The sequence below is a fragment of the Perca fluviatilis genome, chromosome 6, assembly GCF_010015445.1.
Source record: "Perca fluviatilis chromosome 6, GENO_Pfluv_1.0, whole genome shotgun sequence".
Lineage (NCBI taxonomy): Eukaryota > Metazoa > Chordata > Actinopteri > Perciformes > Percidae > Perca > Perca fluviatilis.
The window spans coordinates 25,089,656-25,107,581 of record NC_053117.1 but is presented as its reverse complement, the minus strand read 5'-3'; the positions used below and the strand labels follow the sequence as shown (position 1 = coordinate 25,107,581).

Genomic DNA, 17,926 nt, shown 5'->3' with positions numbered 1-17,926 from the left:
GTATTCCCATCTTGCAAATAACTGGTCTGACCTCGACAATCCTGATATATGATTCTCCCAAACAAAATGATTCCCAAAACATTAGGTCCCAGAAATGTATTTCGTGAATGAATCTAAATCTAATCTCAAAACGACTTTTCTCTTATTTATTCCTTTTACCAGTCTATATTTTGTGTTTTATATGGTACTTTTGATATCAGTTTTTCTTTAAAGAAACGTTTGTTTATTCAATTTATAAGTAGAATAAATAATACAATCATGTAATAATGAATTAAATACAAAATAAAATAAAAATGGTCAATTCAACATTCTGTCTACAATGGAAATCCCATTTCTTTTTAAAGACATATTAATCTTCAATGTCATTTTTCAACTTTTTAGGATCAAATGTAATGACATTTACATTCAATGACTTTGAAATAACTTGTAAATTACTTTTTCCAGTTAGTCTTATTAAGGACCATATTAGCTGTACACTTCATGAAAGGAAAATGTCTACATATCAGATGCCTTTTATAATTTTCCATTTCATCCACTTCTCAAGCACTACTAACGTTTTGTTTTATGCTAATAATAATAATACATTTTATTTAATGGTGCTTTTCATGGCACTCAATGTCACCTTACGTTACGAGATCAGTAATAAAACATGCAATATGCAACAAAGCACCAGCAGGAAAACATCAATTAAATAAAAAAATAAACATACAATAAGCAACATAGCATATAGGTCAATAAGACACAGTTGTTGCAGTTAAAATGAGGTAGTTTAAAAAGATTGGTTTAAAGAATCAATTTGCATTCTGTAATGTCCTCTGGATGTGAGAGGGGAATTAATTATCATTTCAGTTAGCAAAGGAGAAGGCCCTGGCACCCATTGTGCTGCATTAACTCATGCCTTCAGTAATTTTTTGTATATTGAGTCTTTGCATTTAAGAAAGCTCAGATGTGTTTGTGGTATTGTATGTGTCTTGCGTTGTGACTTTATAATTTCAAAACCTCCCAGTCTCACTATTTCATCAGCAGGCTTTGGGAATTACTTTTTAATCACAACTTTACACCTATTTGGAACAACAGATGAGTTTTGCACAGGAACAAAAGTTATTAATAATGTATGGTCAAGAATATCTGAACATTGTGGATTATAAAGGCAATGTTCTTCTGTTCAAAATATACATTTTACTTTTCCACTGTTATCAAAATGTTGGTGAGGAGTCTTTTTGCATTCCTTCATTTGGTTCCACATACCTCACCTCTCTTATAATGAAATGTCTTAACTTCAATGAAAATAAAATTCTAAATAAAGTTATTTTGCACACAAACTATATTTGATACCCTGTCCCTCCAAAAGTGAAGAAAGTGTTTCAAACTGATCAATGTTATTTACCCCTACTATGGATTTCTTCATATTAAATTACATTTTTAATAAGTGTTGCACTTTTTGTAAAATTATATAGAAACCACAAACACCTTATTCTTCTCCTTCAGATACACCAACATAATGTGGGATGACTGACATGATTGGTTAGACACTACAATATTTGTTATAGCAATCCTTTTATGTGATGATGTAATTGATGCAGCTGTACTTACTGATAAAAGTGCTGAACTTCTGATTAACTGTATTCTTCTGTTGGGAATTTTTTTCATTAATAAAATAAGATTCTCCAGGACAACTCCAAAGTGCATCAATTGAAAGAGAACTGATTACCTTCTAACTGCTTTGAACTTTATGGAAGATAAAAATGCCTTTAAGCATAAGATAAGACCTTTCCAACAGGCAAGGGACCTCAAATTTGTTTATTTTATGTAATTTGTGTGTGTTATGCAATATGCACCAATATTCCAATATTGTATTTCAAGTCTTATTGTTTGTGCAAAAAGTTAATTGGTAATAAAGTTTATTTTTAAAAAGAAAACTGGGACCTTATAAGGACCATGATAAGGACCCATCAAAGTCCATTTCCAAACTTATTTTATGAAATTTTATACAGTCCACTTAAAAAATGTACAGACCAATACACGTATCAAAAATACAAATGTCTTGGCAGAAAAACAATGCTAATCCACATACTGTCGGAATTTACAAAACGTGTCGGTTATTTTCATCAGGCGTTCAGCACGGACTGCTATTGCGTAGTGCCGACTCGGGTTGTATATTCCCTCTGACAAGCAGCTATGGGATTAGCAAAATAGTCCAGAGATGTGTAGCTAGCTATCTCCTTGGTCACCTCTGAAAACATTCTTAATTAACCCTGCCCTTTCCACCACTGATATGGTGTTAATGTTCCATACGAGCGCTGCTTTTTTATTACACTGTCTTAAGGAAGAATGTCAATATATGTGGCTTTAAGTAGAGCTGGAAAACGAACTTGCCCCTGAGCTAACTGGCTAGCCCGTTAGCAGGCTCGGCTCGACGACATAATAGGCTACTGTGCTTCTGGGAACACGGTGTGCTCGTCGTGTCAGTTCAACCCAGCGCTAATCGAGGATAGTATCTATGGTCTACTTTATCTTTAACGATTGCCTTTGTTGTGTTATCATCTGCCCTGACCGCGGGATGGAGTGGCACTAGCTTAAGCTTAATTTGCGAGCAGGCGAGCAATTTAGCCAGTCCCTGGTGTCTTCGCAGCGTTAGCAGAGCACTGCTCTCATTGTGCCGGCTAAAAATACACTTCTTGTCCCATGCTCAGTGCGCCTCCAAAAGTGGTGGGCTAGTCCACATTGGACTTCTCTTCGGCTTTTCTGGTCACCTTGCTCCAAATTTGGCCATCTACATGGTCACTACAGTGAATGTAAGACGACTGGAAGAACGAGTCGGACCCCGAGGTTGTGAGCCCTGCTGGCCTGATCTAACGTTAACGTTACATCGTACTGGCTGGTGGGCTTCAGGTCACAAGTGAACGGAAATTCGGCTTTGGCTGATCGGTGGCCGAATATCATTTTGCCCCAATGGCCTTGTATTGTAATTATTGGTAATATAACGAGCCTTGGTCCAGCCCAGGGTTAAAGGACCGAAACTTTGTGAAGGTCAGAGAAAAACGCTTTGTGTCTACTGTCTGAGATTAGGGAGGCAGACTTCATCTGTCCAGAGCACAGCACCATGTCGGAGGATAACAACGCAGACAAGTTCATCAAGGTAATTTGAAATAAAATCAAATGTAGATGTTCATGCAAGTAGACAATGCAGTAGTTTTCAGTTATGTAATTAGTAATCACGTTTGGACTTGATTTACTGAATTTTGAAGTAAACAGGCGAAACTGCAACCATTAACATTGATTTTGGAAATGTTATCATTGAAACGTTGGGATTGGAGGTTATTGCAGAGTGACAACTGTACGCTGATTTACTTGCTTCATTTGTTTTATATTTGGTTTATGTACAGCATGATTTTGAATGTTGGGCCTACTTCTGTCAGAATGATCTTAATTGACTAATAATGATTCCAATGAAGACTGCACTCAATTACTCTTGCATCTTGTGTCATAGTAGGCCTATAACACATGACATCTCTTGAGACATGTTGAAGATAAAAAAGTTAAAACCATGCTTATGTTTTAGTACAATATACTTTTAGTGTGTGACTGAGTGAAGGAATGTTTCAATACTGATTAAGCCTAATCAGCATTTGTCTGGCTCACACCTTCTCAAGCTTCTAAAGAATTGATTAGGTCATGTCTGTTATTTAGCATGAATGTAGATGCTCTAGAGGACTTATTGTTTAAACAACTTTTGGGGAGCCACTCCCTGAGGGGCCAGACTGGGTTAGAACAAAGGAAATGCATATCTCTGTAGAATCGACACTACCATGATAAACAACCTTAGTCTGTGACCTGAAATTCAGAGGTGTGTCCTTATCCTGAGAGACAGGAATATAATTTGGATCCTGAGATGATCCCGGGGCTGCAACTGTGACCCCGCAAGGGGAAGCATGTTCGCAGACTGCTGTTTTACAGTGTATTTTTATGTCATGTCGCAGGGCTGCAACTGTGACCCCGCAAGGGGAAGCATGTTCGCAGACCGCTGTTTACAGTGTATTTGTTTTGTCATGTCGCTTGGCTGCAACTGTGACACTGCAAGGGGAAGCATGTTAGCAGACCGCTGTTTTACAGTGTAACATATGTTTTTGTCATGTCGTTTTCATCGTGTTGTTCATTAAACCTTTTGCTTAACTTTCAATTCGACCCCAGCCTCTCCTTCCTCCTCAGAAATCAAACGAACGCATCTCTTTTAGAGATTTCTAACAGACAGCATAAGTGTTTTTTTGTAGAAATGTGAATCATGAACAATGTGTTATGGAAAGTTTTACTCTTGATAAACATTACTGTGGAACTTGGATCTGTCTAAAGTGGTCATGGTTTTACCGGCAATATTTCCATGCACCCTGGCTCTGGGATTTGTTCCTGGTTTGCTCCCCTCAATGGGTCACTGCCCGGGCAGTAAAATGTGATCCCAAGCGGCCCTGACTCCCTGATTTTACAGTTGGGGGCAGAATGTATCTAATGCTGAGTTGACTGGGGGGGGGTCAGCACTGAGAACAGAAACGCACACACTGGGGCATGACAAATGACCCAAGATTAGTAGGTTAGCTAGCTAACATTTGGTTTCACAGACAGGTATAAAGACCCTGGCACGCTCTAAACAAATTGTTTAATTGGTAACCAAATTCGTAAGACCCATTATCCAAGACTGACAATGTTGGACATGCTGAAATCAGATCCTTCAAAGATATTAAGTTTTTGGTACAGACCCCAGGGTAGTTGTGACAGCTGAGACGCCCCTCGTCCTATGCCGCGTATAATAGACCAGGGCAGTGATAGGGAGGAGAGGGAGAAGAAATGATGGCATCTGTTGGTAGTGGCACACAATTAACTTCATTGTACTGACCAAGACTGATATATTCTCAGGAAAGGAGAGACAGACAGAAAAAGGAAAACAAATTAATAATTTGATCTAAATCTTAAGTTTGGTAACTTCAAGTATAAGCAGAGGATTCTTCACTTAACAATCTTTACTTAAATACAGCACAAAGTTGGAGATATTGTCAAACCAAAAATAGTCAGTAATAATTCTAAGAACTTCATTCTAATATTTTTCAACTCAGTTAATTAGAGAGGATGTCTCCCAATGCTTCCCCCGTTCCGAAGTAGCATCCCATCTTTCTTTTTTAATTTTATTGGAAGCAGTGGCTAAACGTACCCCTACACTTACTCAGTAGAATCTGACAAACTCTTTTGTAAGTGCATCTTATGAATTTAGTTTAAAAATCATATGAAAAGTCTTTGTTATCCTAAACAGGAGTTTCAGTTGATACTCTATCAACAATGTTCAACTATCTACAATGATTGGGAATGGGCCTTGTAGTACAGAAATGTTCCTTTTTTTTCTTTGTAACAGGGCTGGGTGGCAGTGGGTTGTTAATTTTACTGCATGACGTAAACTATGCTGATAATTGAAAAGTAAAACATACCATTTCTGCACAAAAGTTTGTTGCTTATATATTTTCAAACGATAAACTGTTTGATGTGGTTTCTCTTCCCAACAGGAGACATCCATTCTAGACGAGTACAACATAAACTGGACACAGAAGTTGGGAGCCGGCATCAGTGGACCTGTCAGGTGAGTGGGAGAGCAAATGTGTTAAGAAGTACTTTTCTCCATTGTCTTTCTTCAGTCTCCAAATATTATCTTTTCGGCGGTGATAGTGCTGCGTCAAATTGATGTCAAACTGTTGCTGCCAGAGCAGTGTTGCATTGACGGAACTCGGAAAACAAATTGTTTTTTGTCAAACTAAGACCAGGACAAGTAGTATTGCATAAGAGACATCATCATGGTATCTGTTTGTGATTGGGAAATTGTCCAAGTGTCTTGTTGGTATTGATTGAAATGGGTTCAACTAGCATTGCTTAGGATTGCTGAAATCCTTCTGGGAAAAGTCTGACATGCTGGGTTGAGCCAGCTGTGAGAGCAGAGCCACTCAGAATATTCTAAAATTACATGATAGGATTAAAGAGAAAGATACATATTATCTTAAATATATATATATATATATATATATATATATATATATATATATATATATTGCCCAGCTCTTGCAGTGTGAATGCTGTAGCAACACTTTTGTCACTCTAACTGTTTGGTTCAGGTATGATGTCATCAGAGCAGATGTAGATTATTTGCTAACTGGGCTGTCAAATGGACAAACTTTGTGACTGCTGCCAAAAAAACCTTCATGCATGTTACTTCACCTGTGGTTTTATTGCATTGTGTTCACTGTGGCCCCAATTTACCAGCACAGTTCAGCTGTATCCTTGACTCATTAACACATTTTGAGAATATGAAAAGACCAGGTGCTTGTCACTTGACGGGACTTTAACAGACTGGATCAACCACTAGTGTGTAACTCCGTCGCAACTCAACGCTTAATATGGAGATGTTTGGCACCGGTACCATTTTTGTTGTAGACGGTGGGGGCTCATTTGCTCGGACGCAATCCTGGGCTTGAATCCAACCCAAAACCTTTGTCCCCAACACTGTTGAGTGGAAGTATCTTAGTCTGTTTTTAAAAGTATTCTTGTGTGAATGAATGTGTGTATTTATGTCTATTTCCTTGGCTTTGGCAGGTCGTAGTCCTTTGTATTGTATTGTAATACATATTGATGAAACTTTGTGCAAAGCAACTAAGCTTCTTCTGAGAAGCTGCACTCAGATCCAATAGTGGTATTGTGGATGCACAAGGGCTCAATTATAAACTCTGCAGTTTTAGCTGATTCAAGCTAGATACAGGCTGTAATATATCAGTGTGTGTCACTGATCCCTCCTGCCTATTCTGCACTTTGAAGCTATCATGGGTCTGTATCAGCTTGTTATTTCCTAACATGTCTAGTTTGGGCCTTAAGTGACAAGAATACTGAGAAATTGACTCATCAGCCCTCCATGTAAACATACGCTTAAACTCTATGATTCTTGCTGTACCTTTTTGAGCAACTCTTACTCACCCTGTCTCTTGTTTTTCTAACTCTGTATTTTACTCTGATTCATGGAGACCTACGAATCTTTTTTGATTCTCCTACTCACCCCTCGCTCACCTCTTTCTGTCTCACAACATTCTCACGTCTCTTACTGTACCAGCCCCCCCTCTGTCTAACTCTGGGATCATTAGGTAGGTATTGCTTTCCAGTGAAGTGAACTTTGGCCAAAGCAGAATGTTTCTTGCAGTAATGCTTTAATAGTGTAATCTGAGTTTAATGGCCAGAGGTTGCTGTTGAAAGGGAATATTTGAGTCCTTGCTGCTTAGAGGAGGGGGAGAGGAGTTCATGGGCTTTTTTCAAAAAAGTAAATGGATATCAGTTTGGTCCATATTTCAACTGTGTTCTGCCGTAATGCAGAAATGTAGTTTTAAAGACAACTATCACCGGGGGAGAGAGAGAGGGAGAGAGAGAGGGAGAGAGAGAGAGAGAGAGGACTCAGATGGCTTTATGTGGTTTTACTCTTATTACAAAGATGCAGACAAGATTCATATGTCTCATAACAAACTGTGATGTTGACAAAATAATGTTCTGAACTCTATGTATTCTGCTGCTTTCTTGTCTCTTTGTTTATATCAGGCCAAATTTAACTTCATAGCACATACAGTATTACCTAGACTTTAACACCTGTAGAACTATATTCAAACACAAAGAAATTGACAATAATGCCTAAAGCTAATTAAAAAAGAATAGAAATGAGCCCCTAAACAAGCACCACAAATTCATGTTGTGCAGCCAAACATCGTTCAAACTATAGTCTGACTTTGTGACCAAGATATATACTACTAAAACTAAGATAATCTACTTGTTGGTAGACTAATTATGTAGTGCCTACACTTGGTCTGAATTACCTGACATGTAGTTTGGCATTTTAGTATTGCAATTTCTTGTAACTTATAGACTGACATATAAGCTGATACTGATTATAACTACAATAAGCCTAATGTAGGCCGATATAGCTCTACGACTTGGATACGTCCAACATCGATGACAAACAGAGCAATGATTTGGTAACAGAAACACCAGACTACATAAACTACCTTATTGATTATTTGCACATATTATCACATCTGTGACACACAGATCGGCTATCACATTGACTGAGATGTTTGTTGACTCTGTTTTCTTCCTGTTCAGAGTTTGTATGAAGAAGTCATCTCAGGAACGCCTGGCCCTAAAGATCCTCATTGATCGCCCCAAGGCCAGGAATGAGGTTAGAGGAAACACTGTTTGTATGCCTGTTGTTTGTTGTCTATGGCTGTATCAATATGCTTTGTTCTGTCTGCCTGCCTGCCTGTTATCAGTCTCTATTCATTTCAGTTTTTCTTTCCTTGTCAATCTGTCTCCCGTGCTTCCTCTGTCTGTTTGGATGGGCATCTTTGTCCGTAACATTGTCTTTCTGTGGTAAACACTGTATCTAGCAGCCTTCCCATGTCATTAGCAGCCTTCTGTTTTGATCAAGCAGCTTATACAGCACTTAGGCAGTGAGACTTGCAGTCAAAACAAGCAACACATACTTGCTTCAGAAGAGCTCCCGCTGCTGAACTGTGAAAGCTGTCACATAGGAAGAAACATACAAAGATTATTATGCTAAAGAATGTATTCTTAAAGCACTTTTATCTTTTTAAATGAGGGTGTACCTTGGATACATGCTATCTTTTGTGTGTGCGTGCACGGTAATGATGAGTTCAGTTTACATGTTTGGTTTATAAAGGTTACATTGTCTTGGTCTGTGTTGCTGCATATTTTGCATCATAATTTGCATCATTGCAATTAGTTAGTAGGAAGAAGCCTCCCTTTTGTTCACTGCATGATTTGCAGTTTTATAAGGCAGATTCTTGGAAGCCAGGTAAAACCTATTTCTGTTGTGGTTCTTGTGTCACAGCTCCTCTACTAAAGTACTAAACCACCTTCAGTTTCCAGGTCTCTCTCTCTCTCTCTCTCTCCCTCCCTCCCTCCCTCCCTCCCTCCCTCCCTCCCCCTCCCTCTGCTGTTCAGTGTTGTAGTTATTTCACATGGTTTAAATGGAAATGTAACATTAAAGAGAATTACTGTATACATGTATACTCAGTGTTTGATTCTCTTCCATGCAGGTGCGTCTCCATATGATGTGTGCCAACCATCCAAACATAGTGCAAATCCTGGAAGTTTACGCCAATAGTGTTCAGTTCCCGCATGAGTCCAGCCCGAGGTAAAGAGCTCTGTGTGTGTGAATTTGTTAGTGTGGAATCCCATGAATTCCATTTTTTTAAGTGTACGTCAATCCATCTCCTCTCTTTTGCTCTTGTCCTCTGACACGTCCACACCTCCTCTCTTGTTTCTTACAGAGCGAGACTCCTGATTGTTATGGAGATGATGGAGGGTGGCGAACTGTTCCACAGAATCAGTCAGCACAGGCACTTTACTGAAAAGATGGCCAGCCAGGTCACTAAACAGGTTAGTAAGACACACACACACACACACACACACACACACACACACACACACACACACACACACACACACACACACACACACACACACACACACACACACACACACACACACACACACACACACACACACACCCCTCAAGAGCTTCTGCCACAAGCTTTCACAGCAAAGGTTTATATGGAGGCACACCCACTTACAACCAGACATGGGTCACACGCACACACATACATACACATAGTGTGTATAGTTTGAGTGGTGTCTCAGTTTGATGTCTCTTCCCCCTATAGATCAGTCAAGCCTTGGAACATTGTCACTCCCTAAATATTGCACATCGCGACCTGAAGCCAGAGAACCTGCTTTTTAAGGATAACTCTCTGGTAAGTAGCTAAAGTTGCAGACATAAATACTGCAATTTTAAAAGTGTACTACGACTGATGCCACTACTGATGCTTTTTTATACAAAGGAAAATAAACTTTGCTGAACTTTTAAGGCTGAGGCTGTACTTTTTAACACACTAATTGAAAACTGTATTTGGCAGAAATTGGCCAGGATAATGTATAGGATTTGGAAATATCTACCTTGCATTTTCAGTCCTAGACTTCAAAATCCACCCTGACTCTGGCAACACAATGATCTCTCTGGAACCTGAATGAATAATTACAAAAAAATGTCAAGTGAAACTCAAGCCAGAAATTAGTTTCTGTGCTCGCTCCACGTTCATGTTTCACTTTGTAATTCTGTCTTTTCCACAGGATGCACCTGTGAAGTTGTGTGACTTTGGCTTTGCCAAAATTGATCAAGGAGACTTAATGACCCCTCAGTTCACTCCCTACTATGTAGCACCTCAGGTAAAAAGCATAGAACACATAGAAGTCATCCAAAAATACGTAATTTTAAATGTAACGGATTCTTAAATGCAGCAATAATGAAAGCTGATGCACATTTAAACGATGTATCCTTTCTGCCCTTATTCCTGCTCAGGTACTTGAGGCTCAAAGACGACACCAGAAAGAAAAGTCTGGAATTATACCTACCTCACCCACTCCTTATACCTATAACAAGGTGAGACCCAAACCTGTTGAACTAAGCATTTCGGCCTACTATGGCAAGTATTGTCCCTCAAATATCACTACTGAATATTTACTGTATGTAATATGAAAATATTGTTCTTCAGAGCTGTGACTTGTGGTCTCTCGGGGTGATCATCTACGTGATGCTGTGTGGCTATCCTCCGTTCTACTCCAAGCACCACAGTCGCACCATCCCGAAGGACATGAGGAAGAAAATTATGACTGGCAGCTTTGACTTTCCTGAAGATGAGTGGAGCCAGATTTCGGAGATGGCCAAGGACATTGTACGCAAGTGAGTCATTTTCTTTGTTCCTGCTCTGGTCTGCTTACCTCATCTTGCTGTGCTCCCAGAACATAGCATTTCCTTACTCCTTTTCTCCTACTTCCCTACTTTCATTCATACATTCCCTCATTCATCCCTTTTTCTTTCCAATAATTTGTACTCCCTCCTCGTCTGCCCCCTGCAGGCTGCTGAAGGTGAAGCCAGAGGAGAGGCTGACTATTGAGGGAGTCTTGTCTCACCCTTGGCTCAACTGCACTGAGGCACTCGACAACGTGCTGCCCTCCGCCCAGATGATGATGGACAAGGTGAGGGGGAAGTTAAAGGTGCAAAATCTTGCATTGCACCATTGTTGTACGGTTATGCCGCTGTTGCTGAATGAATTGACCAGCTGAGGCCAGTGTTGAAAGTTAGAGTGCTGGTGTCCTCTTCTTCCTTTTCTTACTGTCTGTCCTTTATACCTTCCAGGCGGTAGTTGCAGGTATCCAGCAGGCCCATGCAGAGCAGCTGGCCAACATGAGAATTCAGGATCATAACGTCGGCCTGAAGCCTCTAAACTCTGTCAACAACCCAATCCTCAGGAAGCGGAAACTGCTAGGGTATGATTGCATTTGTTAGTTTTTATAAAAAAAAAAAAAAAAAAAACTTCTCATCTTGTGCCTTTTTTTTTTTTTTAAAGCTTTTGTGCGTAACTTTTTGATATTAATGAATGTCCGGTGACATTCCTGCGCAGAAGCTTGAGTGAGAATAATTACCTCTTCTGAAGAGTCCATGTTTTTTTTTAATTCTCCGTGTCCTTCTTGTTTATTTTCAACTGTGTGGAGGAGAGGGGGGAGAGGGGGGGGGCGGCGCGATCACGGAAGGCTGTATCATGTGGATGCGCCGACAGTGTTGTCATTACTTAGAATTTCTGATCGGGGCGACAGAAACTACGCATTATAGCTTTAAAAAGTTTACAAACATAAAATCGTTTTTTCCCTGTATTTGAAGTATATATACATTACACTTAAAATAATGATTGTACTGATAAGAGACAGTAGCTCAGTGAGGGTGGGAATGTTTTTCTGATGTTCCTATCTGCCTTCCTGTAGCAATGCATTACTAATCAATTGGGTCAAAGTTTGGTCTGAAATGTGTCTTGGTGTCTGTGTTGCAGCCCCAAGCCCAGTGACGGTTTCTTCATTCATGACCCAGAGAATGGAGGGGAAGACTCCAACGTAGCTCTGGAAAAATTACGAGACGTCATTGCACAGTGTATACTACCACAAGCTGGTCAGTAAACCCTCATAGATTTTTAACTAACTAGACTGAAAACAGGAATGCAACCAGCATTTTACTGAATACATACTGTGCACTCTATATATTGCATATCATTATATACTGGTATAATACACACAACACAGTACACCACAGATGACATATGTACATTTCAGTCATTTCTGTTCAACTAAGGAAAAATACTTCTTACTGGCTGTGAATGAAAACAAAACTGGCTATTACATAAAAATGTTAAGGTGCTGACACACCAGGGAGATCATCGGCCGTTGGTCCAAGTCGGGCCGACGGTGAGTCATATAAAATAGCCCTGAGAGAAAGTGAGTAGCGTCCGAAGTGACCGTTTTTTGTTTGTCCAGGAGAGAACGAGGATGACAAGCTGAATGAGGTGATGTATGAAGCCTGGAGGTTCAACAGAGACTGTAAACTGCTGAGAGACGGCCTGCAGGGGCTTAGCTGGGACGGTCAGTACCGTTTTTAATCTTGTCTACTGTATATCTGGCAAATGCCGTCTTAATTCTCTTTTGTATTAAACAATTAAATGCAAAGCAGCTGTTTTACTTGCTTTTGATATCTAGTAACAAAAAAGCTGTTAGAAATTGCTAGTAGTTGTCATTCATTGTAAATTCATGTAACATTAGCAACTATTAGCAACATGTTTCTGTTCCCTCATATTTATTTAGCTGTTATGATGCCCCACATTATCTGGCCTTTTTACTTTATCTGCCTGCCCAATAAAACAGTTGCAGTTACAAACACAGCTCAGTCCGTTACAATGCAGTTCAAACAGGAAGTGATCTTGAATGGCCGAGGATTGATGGATTATCAGTAGAACTGAAACGATTGGTCAATTGATTCATTGTTTAAGCCATTTTTCAGGCAAAAATGACAAACATTACTTAGTTGCAGCCTCTCAAATGCATCGAGCTGCTGCTTTTCTTTGTCTTATGAGATAATAAATTGATCATCATTTTGGGGTTTTGGACTAAACAAGCAATTAGAAGGTGTCTCGTAAATTGTGAAGGCCTTCTTTCATTATTATTTGATGTTTTATAGACCAAGCAATGAATTGAGATAAATAATAAGCAGATGAATCAATACTGTAAATAACTGTGCAGCCCTAATTATTCGAGCCAAATATGTCCACCAAACATCAACAGAAAACAATGTTGAATATATTCTTTCTTACAGTCTCAATTGTTAAAGTAATAATCTCGAAGATTTTCATTTAAATAAATGTCTGTTAAGCCACTATTTATCGCTGAATGAGGCAACACAATGGTGATTGAGCCTATGGCCCACTGATGAAAGCCCTTGCATTTGCAGTATTACGAACTGGGTGTCTTGGGCGACATTCCGGGGAAAAATCACATGCGGCGCACAGTTAGTGACCATTTTCCATCACCCAGCAGTGGTTGGTCCACCAAAGAGGGTAAGTGGAGCTAACACAACAGACTCGCCCCCTTAACTCACTTGTGTGTGAAGTGGCGTACTGTTTTTAAAGGTCTCCGCCAACTGACGGACGTCACAAAGGTGACTGTTTGGATCTCTGGGAATTGAGATCCAAAAACATACCTGCGATTTCCGCTTATCGCCATAGGCGTCACCAAAGACAACGAAGTGAAGATCTTCGAGATTGGAACTTTAAAGCCTAATAGATAACAGATAAAGTGAAAAACACAAATGATAGGTTGGTGTGAAGTAGTTGAGCAGTACAGTCTTGATCTCTTTTCCATTTAAAAGCATTACTCATTTATGTGTAGGTTTTTGTTGTTTGTGTTACCAGGTCCTTAACCAGAAGCTTTTCCATTGCAGGAAGATCCTTCTCCGATAAAGTCGACCGCTTGAAGTTGGCTGAAATAGTGAAACAGGCCATCGAAGAGAAGACAAATCTCCAAGAATCGAATTAGCAAACGCTGTCTTTCTATCTTCTTTTTATATTGTTTATTATGACCCTTTTTTAACCCATATCTGTAAAGAGGCTTTTTTTATGTAAAATGATGCGCTAATTGTTTTTTTTTTTTTTTTTTTTTTTTTCATGAATTCACTTGCAAGACCTATTGTACAGCTGTAGATATATTTCAAAGAGGACTCATTGGTACTATACTTTTTTTTTTTTTTTAAATGGACACTTGCAACGAACATTGAAAAAAACTATATTTTCATTTTTGCAAAAAAGAGAAAAGAAAAGAGAAAATCAGTTAAAGTAATTATTTTCTGGGAGGGGATTTTGTCCAAGGCGTCACGTGTTTTATCCCAGTTATTTCATTTTATTCTGTTTTCTTTTAACCATCCTAAGACTTTTATTTATTTAAACAAAGAGTTCCATTATTTTATACTTTACTTGTAGCCTGCCAGTGGACTCTAGTTGAGAGAAGCTGTCTACGATGTGATTTTGTTCTTTTACACAAACTCTTGATTCTCAGACTGCATTTACATTATATGAATCGTTGTTTTTTTTTTGTAACTTTCCCTTGACCTTTTTGTTGTGTAGAGTTCAAGGCAGAGTGGAAATTGATGTAAAAAGAAAGTGTCATGAAATAGACAAATGCAGCCCCAAATTCATCTCGTCACAACCCCTTTTTTGAAGCTGATTTTGAAGCCGACTGAACAGTCATGAACACTATGGCTAATTTAGATCAATGTGTTTTGACAAAAAAAATCTTAAGGTCCACTTACTAGCTTTTTTTCTTGGAGCTTTTAACTGTCTTTCAGTCTTCTTTAGAAGATGCCGTGTTCCCAGATAGGGTTGAAAGCTCCAGTTGAGTTAAAACTTTGTCAATCTGTTTCTCAACTAGATCCATGAAGGTTTCACACACTCTTGAGTTCAACTCATACATATGAAGTGCTGATACTGCTTGTCAGCTCCTGAAGTTTGTGTCTGGCAACTAAAATGAAGTTAATTATTTTATATAAAGGCATTTTTTATACATCTTCCCATATCTGATTCTGACAGGTCTTAAGTTCAGTCTTCGGTTAAAGTTGTTGATCTGTGGAACTGGCGCAACATGAGCTGCTTTGATGTAAAGTTGTATCTACTGGAATTCAGACCAGAGTCAGTTAATATTTAAGTCCTTTTAAAGCAAAAGTGGTTGCTACTTAAACCAACACTGGGCATTTTTGGTGCAATGTAGTCGATGTCTTTATGCCAGAAAAGATCAAAAGAAGGGTTTCAGCCTCCACTAGCAGCATCAAACTTGCAGTGCTACTGAATGTGCAATAGGGCAATCATTTAATTATGTATTCATAGTGTATGCATGTACATGGTAGTGAAAAAAAGATATCAAGTATCAATTGTCATTACAATGGTCTGAATACCAGCAAATGCTCCCTCCCTTCGCTCATCCTCATCCTTTATTTTGTTATTTATACTTGATTAGCCGAAAACAGGGCTTAGATGGCTGAAAGTGCAAGTTCTCTTGTTGAGTGCCTGATTATATCTGTAATAATGTAATTTGTTTGTTCATGAAGTTCATGAAATTCCCCTTTGATGAGGTCTTGGCTTTAAGCAGAACATATTTTCATGTCCCGATTAATGCATTAACCATGTGTTTTTTACCTTAATGAAAAGATATATAATATTCTGAGTAATTAGCAAACATTGGTGCAATATATTGTTGCTGTCCAGTGACAAACTTGTATCTCCAATTTTGAGATAAACTAAAGGATCAGGTGTTCCTTTGTTGGTTGAGAAAACTTTCTTACGCTTAATAAACCATTTAAAAACGTATTGCATTATCAGTAAAATGCCTTGTCACACAGATAAAAACATGGCTGTTTTTCTTAGCTCACAAATGAATTGACATTTTGGAGACCGGACAGTGATATGTATGCTGAATTTTTCACACCATTTGTAACTGTCATGAAGGAAAGAGTCTGTATTATTTAAGTTTGGCTTTAAAACAAAAATGTGAGCAAAAGCAATCATTACTGACATGATTCTGAGAGATCATTTTGACTGTCTTGATGGTTTGTCAGACAGTCTACCTTAAAAGCTTAACGATAACCACAGCTTGTGTTTGAAAAGGCCTTAATATTACATGGCTATTTTTACACTCAAATGTAAAATGTGGGCAGTATCTTCATCCTTTACTGCTCAGTATAAATTACAGGATAAAGGGGAAACTCTAAATCATTTAATTAGTGATTGATACTTATCCTTTTGGCTGTGATTTGCTTGTTTTCATTCCACAAATCGGTGTATTGGTTTGGCAAAATTTTGTTGATGTTAATTTATTATAGTTATAATTTTTGGGGGAAATGATGTCCTCTAAAAAGGAAGAGTTTCAGTGCTGGTGTCTTATATTTAACGGGAAAATATGAGAGTGGCATCAATCTTCCCATCTACGCTGCGAAGCTAATCGTATTCCCCAAAATGTCGAACTTTTGCTTTAATATGCAGCAGTCAAGTTAGATTTTTTTGGTTTAATGTTGGATCATACATCAAACGAAAAGTATTGCAGAATCCGCAGAGCCTCTCACTAGAAGTTAAACCTATTGCTGCCGTTTTGTTTTACTTTGACCTTTTTGTGTGTGTGTGTGTGTGTGTGTGTGTGTGTGTGTGTGTGTGTGTGTGTGTGTGTGTGTGTGTGTGTGTGTGTGTGTGTGTGTGTGTGTGTGTGTGTGTGTGTGTGTGTGTGTGTGTGTGTGTGTGTGTGTGTGTGTGTGTGTGTGTGTGTGCTTCCTTTAAGTCTCCTCCCCCACCCACTATAACAGAATGTATATCATCTGCTACCTGAGTGAGCATTATCGTTGAAGGCTAGTGTATTTATTAGCATCTACTGTAAAGTCAAGGAATGTATTTGGATATTGATACTTCTAACAATGAAAACCCTAAGGGAAAAATACAGTCATACTCAGACACCTGCTGCTGTTCAGTGCTCAATCTGAATAAGTGTTACTACAAATCCCAGAGGGGCAGTGTGTTTTAAGATGCTACCTCCCTCCCTCCCTCCCCAGCATTGCTGCTGCAGGAGGTCCTCAGAACGACATTCAGGCTAACGCAGCTTTAGACATATTTCACAAATATTTAATAGCTTCCACTAGTCACTTCCACTCTCTCATCTGCTCAGTAAAGTGAGACAAGATTTCTCATTTTATACAAGGAAACATTTCTTGTTCCCTACATAGATGCTGACTGAGGATAAATAGCAAAACTGTCCTTTTTTTTTTTTAAATACCAGCTCATTAAAAATGTCCTGAAAGGGTTTAGTCAGCACTTACTACTCTTGATAAATACCAGTTGCTTCCGTTTCCTCTGCTGTATGTGTACTTGTAAATTATGGAGAGGTGGGTTTTATATATTTTGAGCCATTCCTGTTTGTGTTAAATCAGGAAGAAATGTCAAGGAAAGGAATCATTTCAAAGTTTGGAGCCTTTTTTCTGCTTTTAATAGTCTCTTTTTTTCTCTGGCCTGACAGTTATGTAGCATGTAACTGAATCTCTCATGAAAGACTTGCTGTATTTTTGTCTACACATCTTTTTCTTTGCCGATTCTGTCTTCTTTGGAACATCGTCAACAGGCTGACTTTGAAATAAAGGAATTCTTTGACTTTTGAACATGTTTTCTTTTGTAGTGTTTTTGAGTTGAGAGAATTCCTGTGCAGATTAATATACAGCCCACAATGGTATTACTTTACATGTGAAGGATAGGTTTGTTTGCACACATACAGTTAGTAATGAGAGGAATTTAGCTTGCTGTAAGAAGCTTTGAGTAATTAATTATAATCTCTAGTATGGCTTGTTATTTGGGAAAAATCTGACAGTATTTAATCTTACACTTGCATCTCAAGATCCTTTGACAGACAACTTAATTTTCTCAAAACAATTTATTATAAA

At 38.7% G+C, this 17,926-nt stretch overlaps 1 protein-coding gene across 2 annotated transcripts; it reads left to right on the top strand.

Annotated features, from left to right (window-relative positions):
- The first annotated feature begins 2,151 nt into the window (after positions 1-2,151).
- On the top strand, positions 2,152-17,647 carry mapkapk5 (MAPK activated protein kinase 5). Of its 2 annotated transcripts, XM_039802779.1 has the most exons (15): positions 2,152-3,139; positions 5,547-5,620; positions 8,167-8,242; positions 9,123-9,220; positions 9,357-9,465; positions 9,750-9,839; positions 10,216-10,311; positions 10,445-10,525; positions 10,638-10,825; positions 11,001-11,121; positions 11,282-11,412; positions 11,970-12,085; positions 12,448-12,552; positions 13,415-13,520; positions 13,904-14,016. In XM_039802779.1, the coding sequence occupies exons 1-14, from the start codon at positions 3,104-3,106 to the stop codon at positions 13,474-13,476; spliced, it is 1,383 nt and encodes a 460-aa protein (XP_039658713.1). In that variant the 5' UTR covers positions 2,152-3,103; the 3' UTR covers positions 13,477-13,520; positions 13,904-14,016. The 2 variants fall into 2 exon arrangements, with proteins under 2 accessions (XP_039658713.1, XP_039658712.1); XM_039802778.1 differs by lacking the exon at positions 13,415-13,520 and having other exon boundaries at positions 2,153-3,139; positions 13,904-17,647.
- The last annotated feature ends 279 nt before the right edge of the window (positions 17,648-17,926 follow it).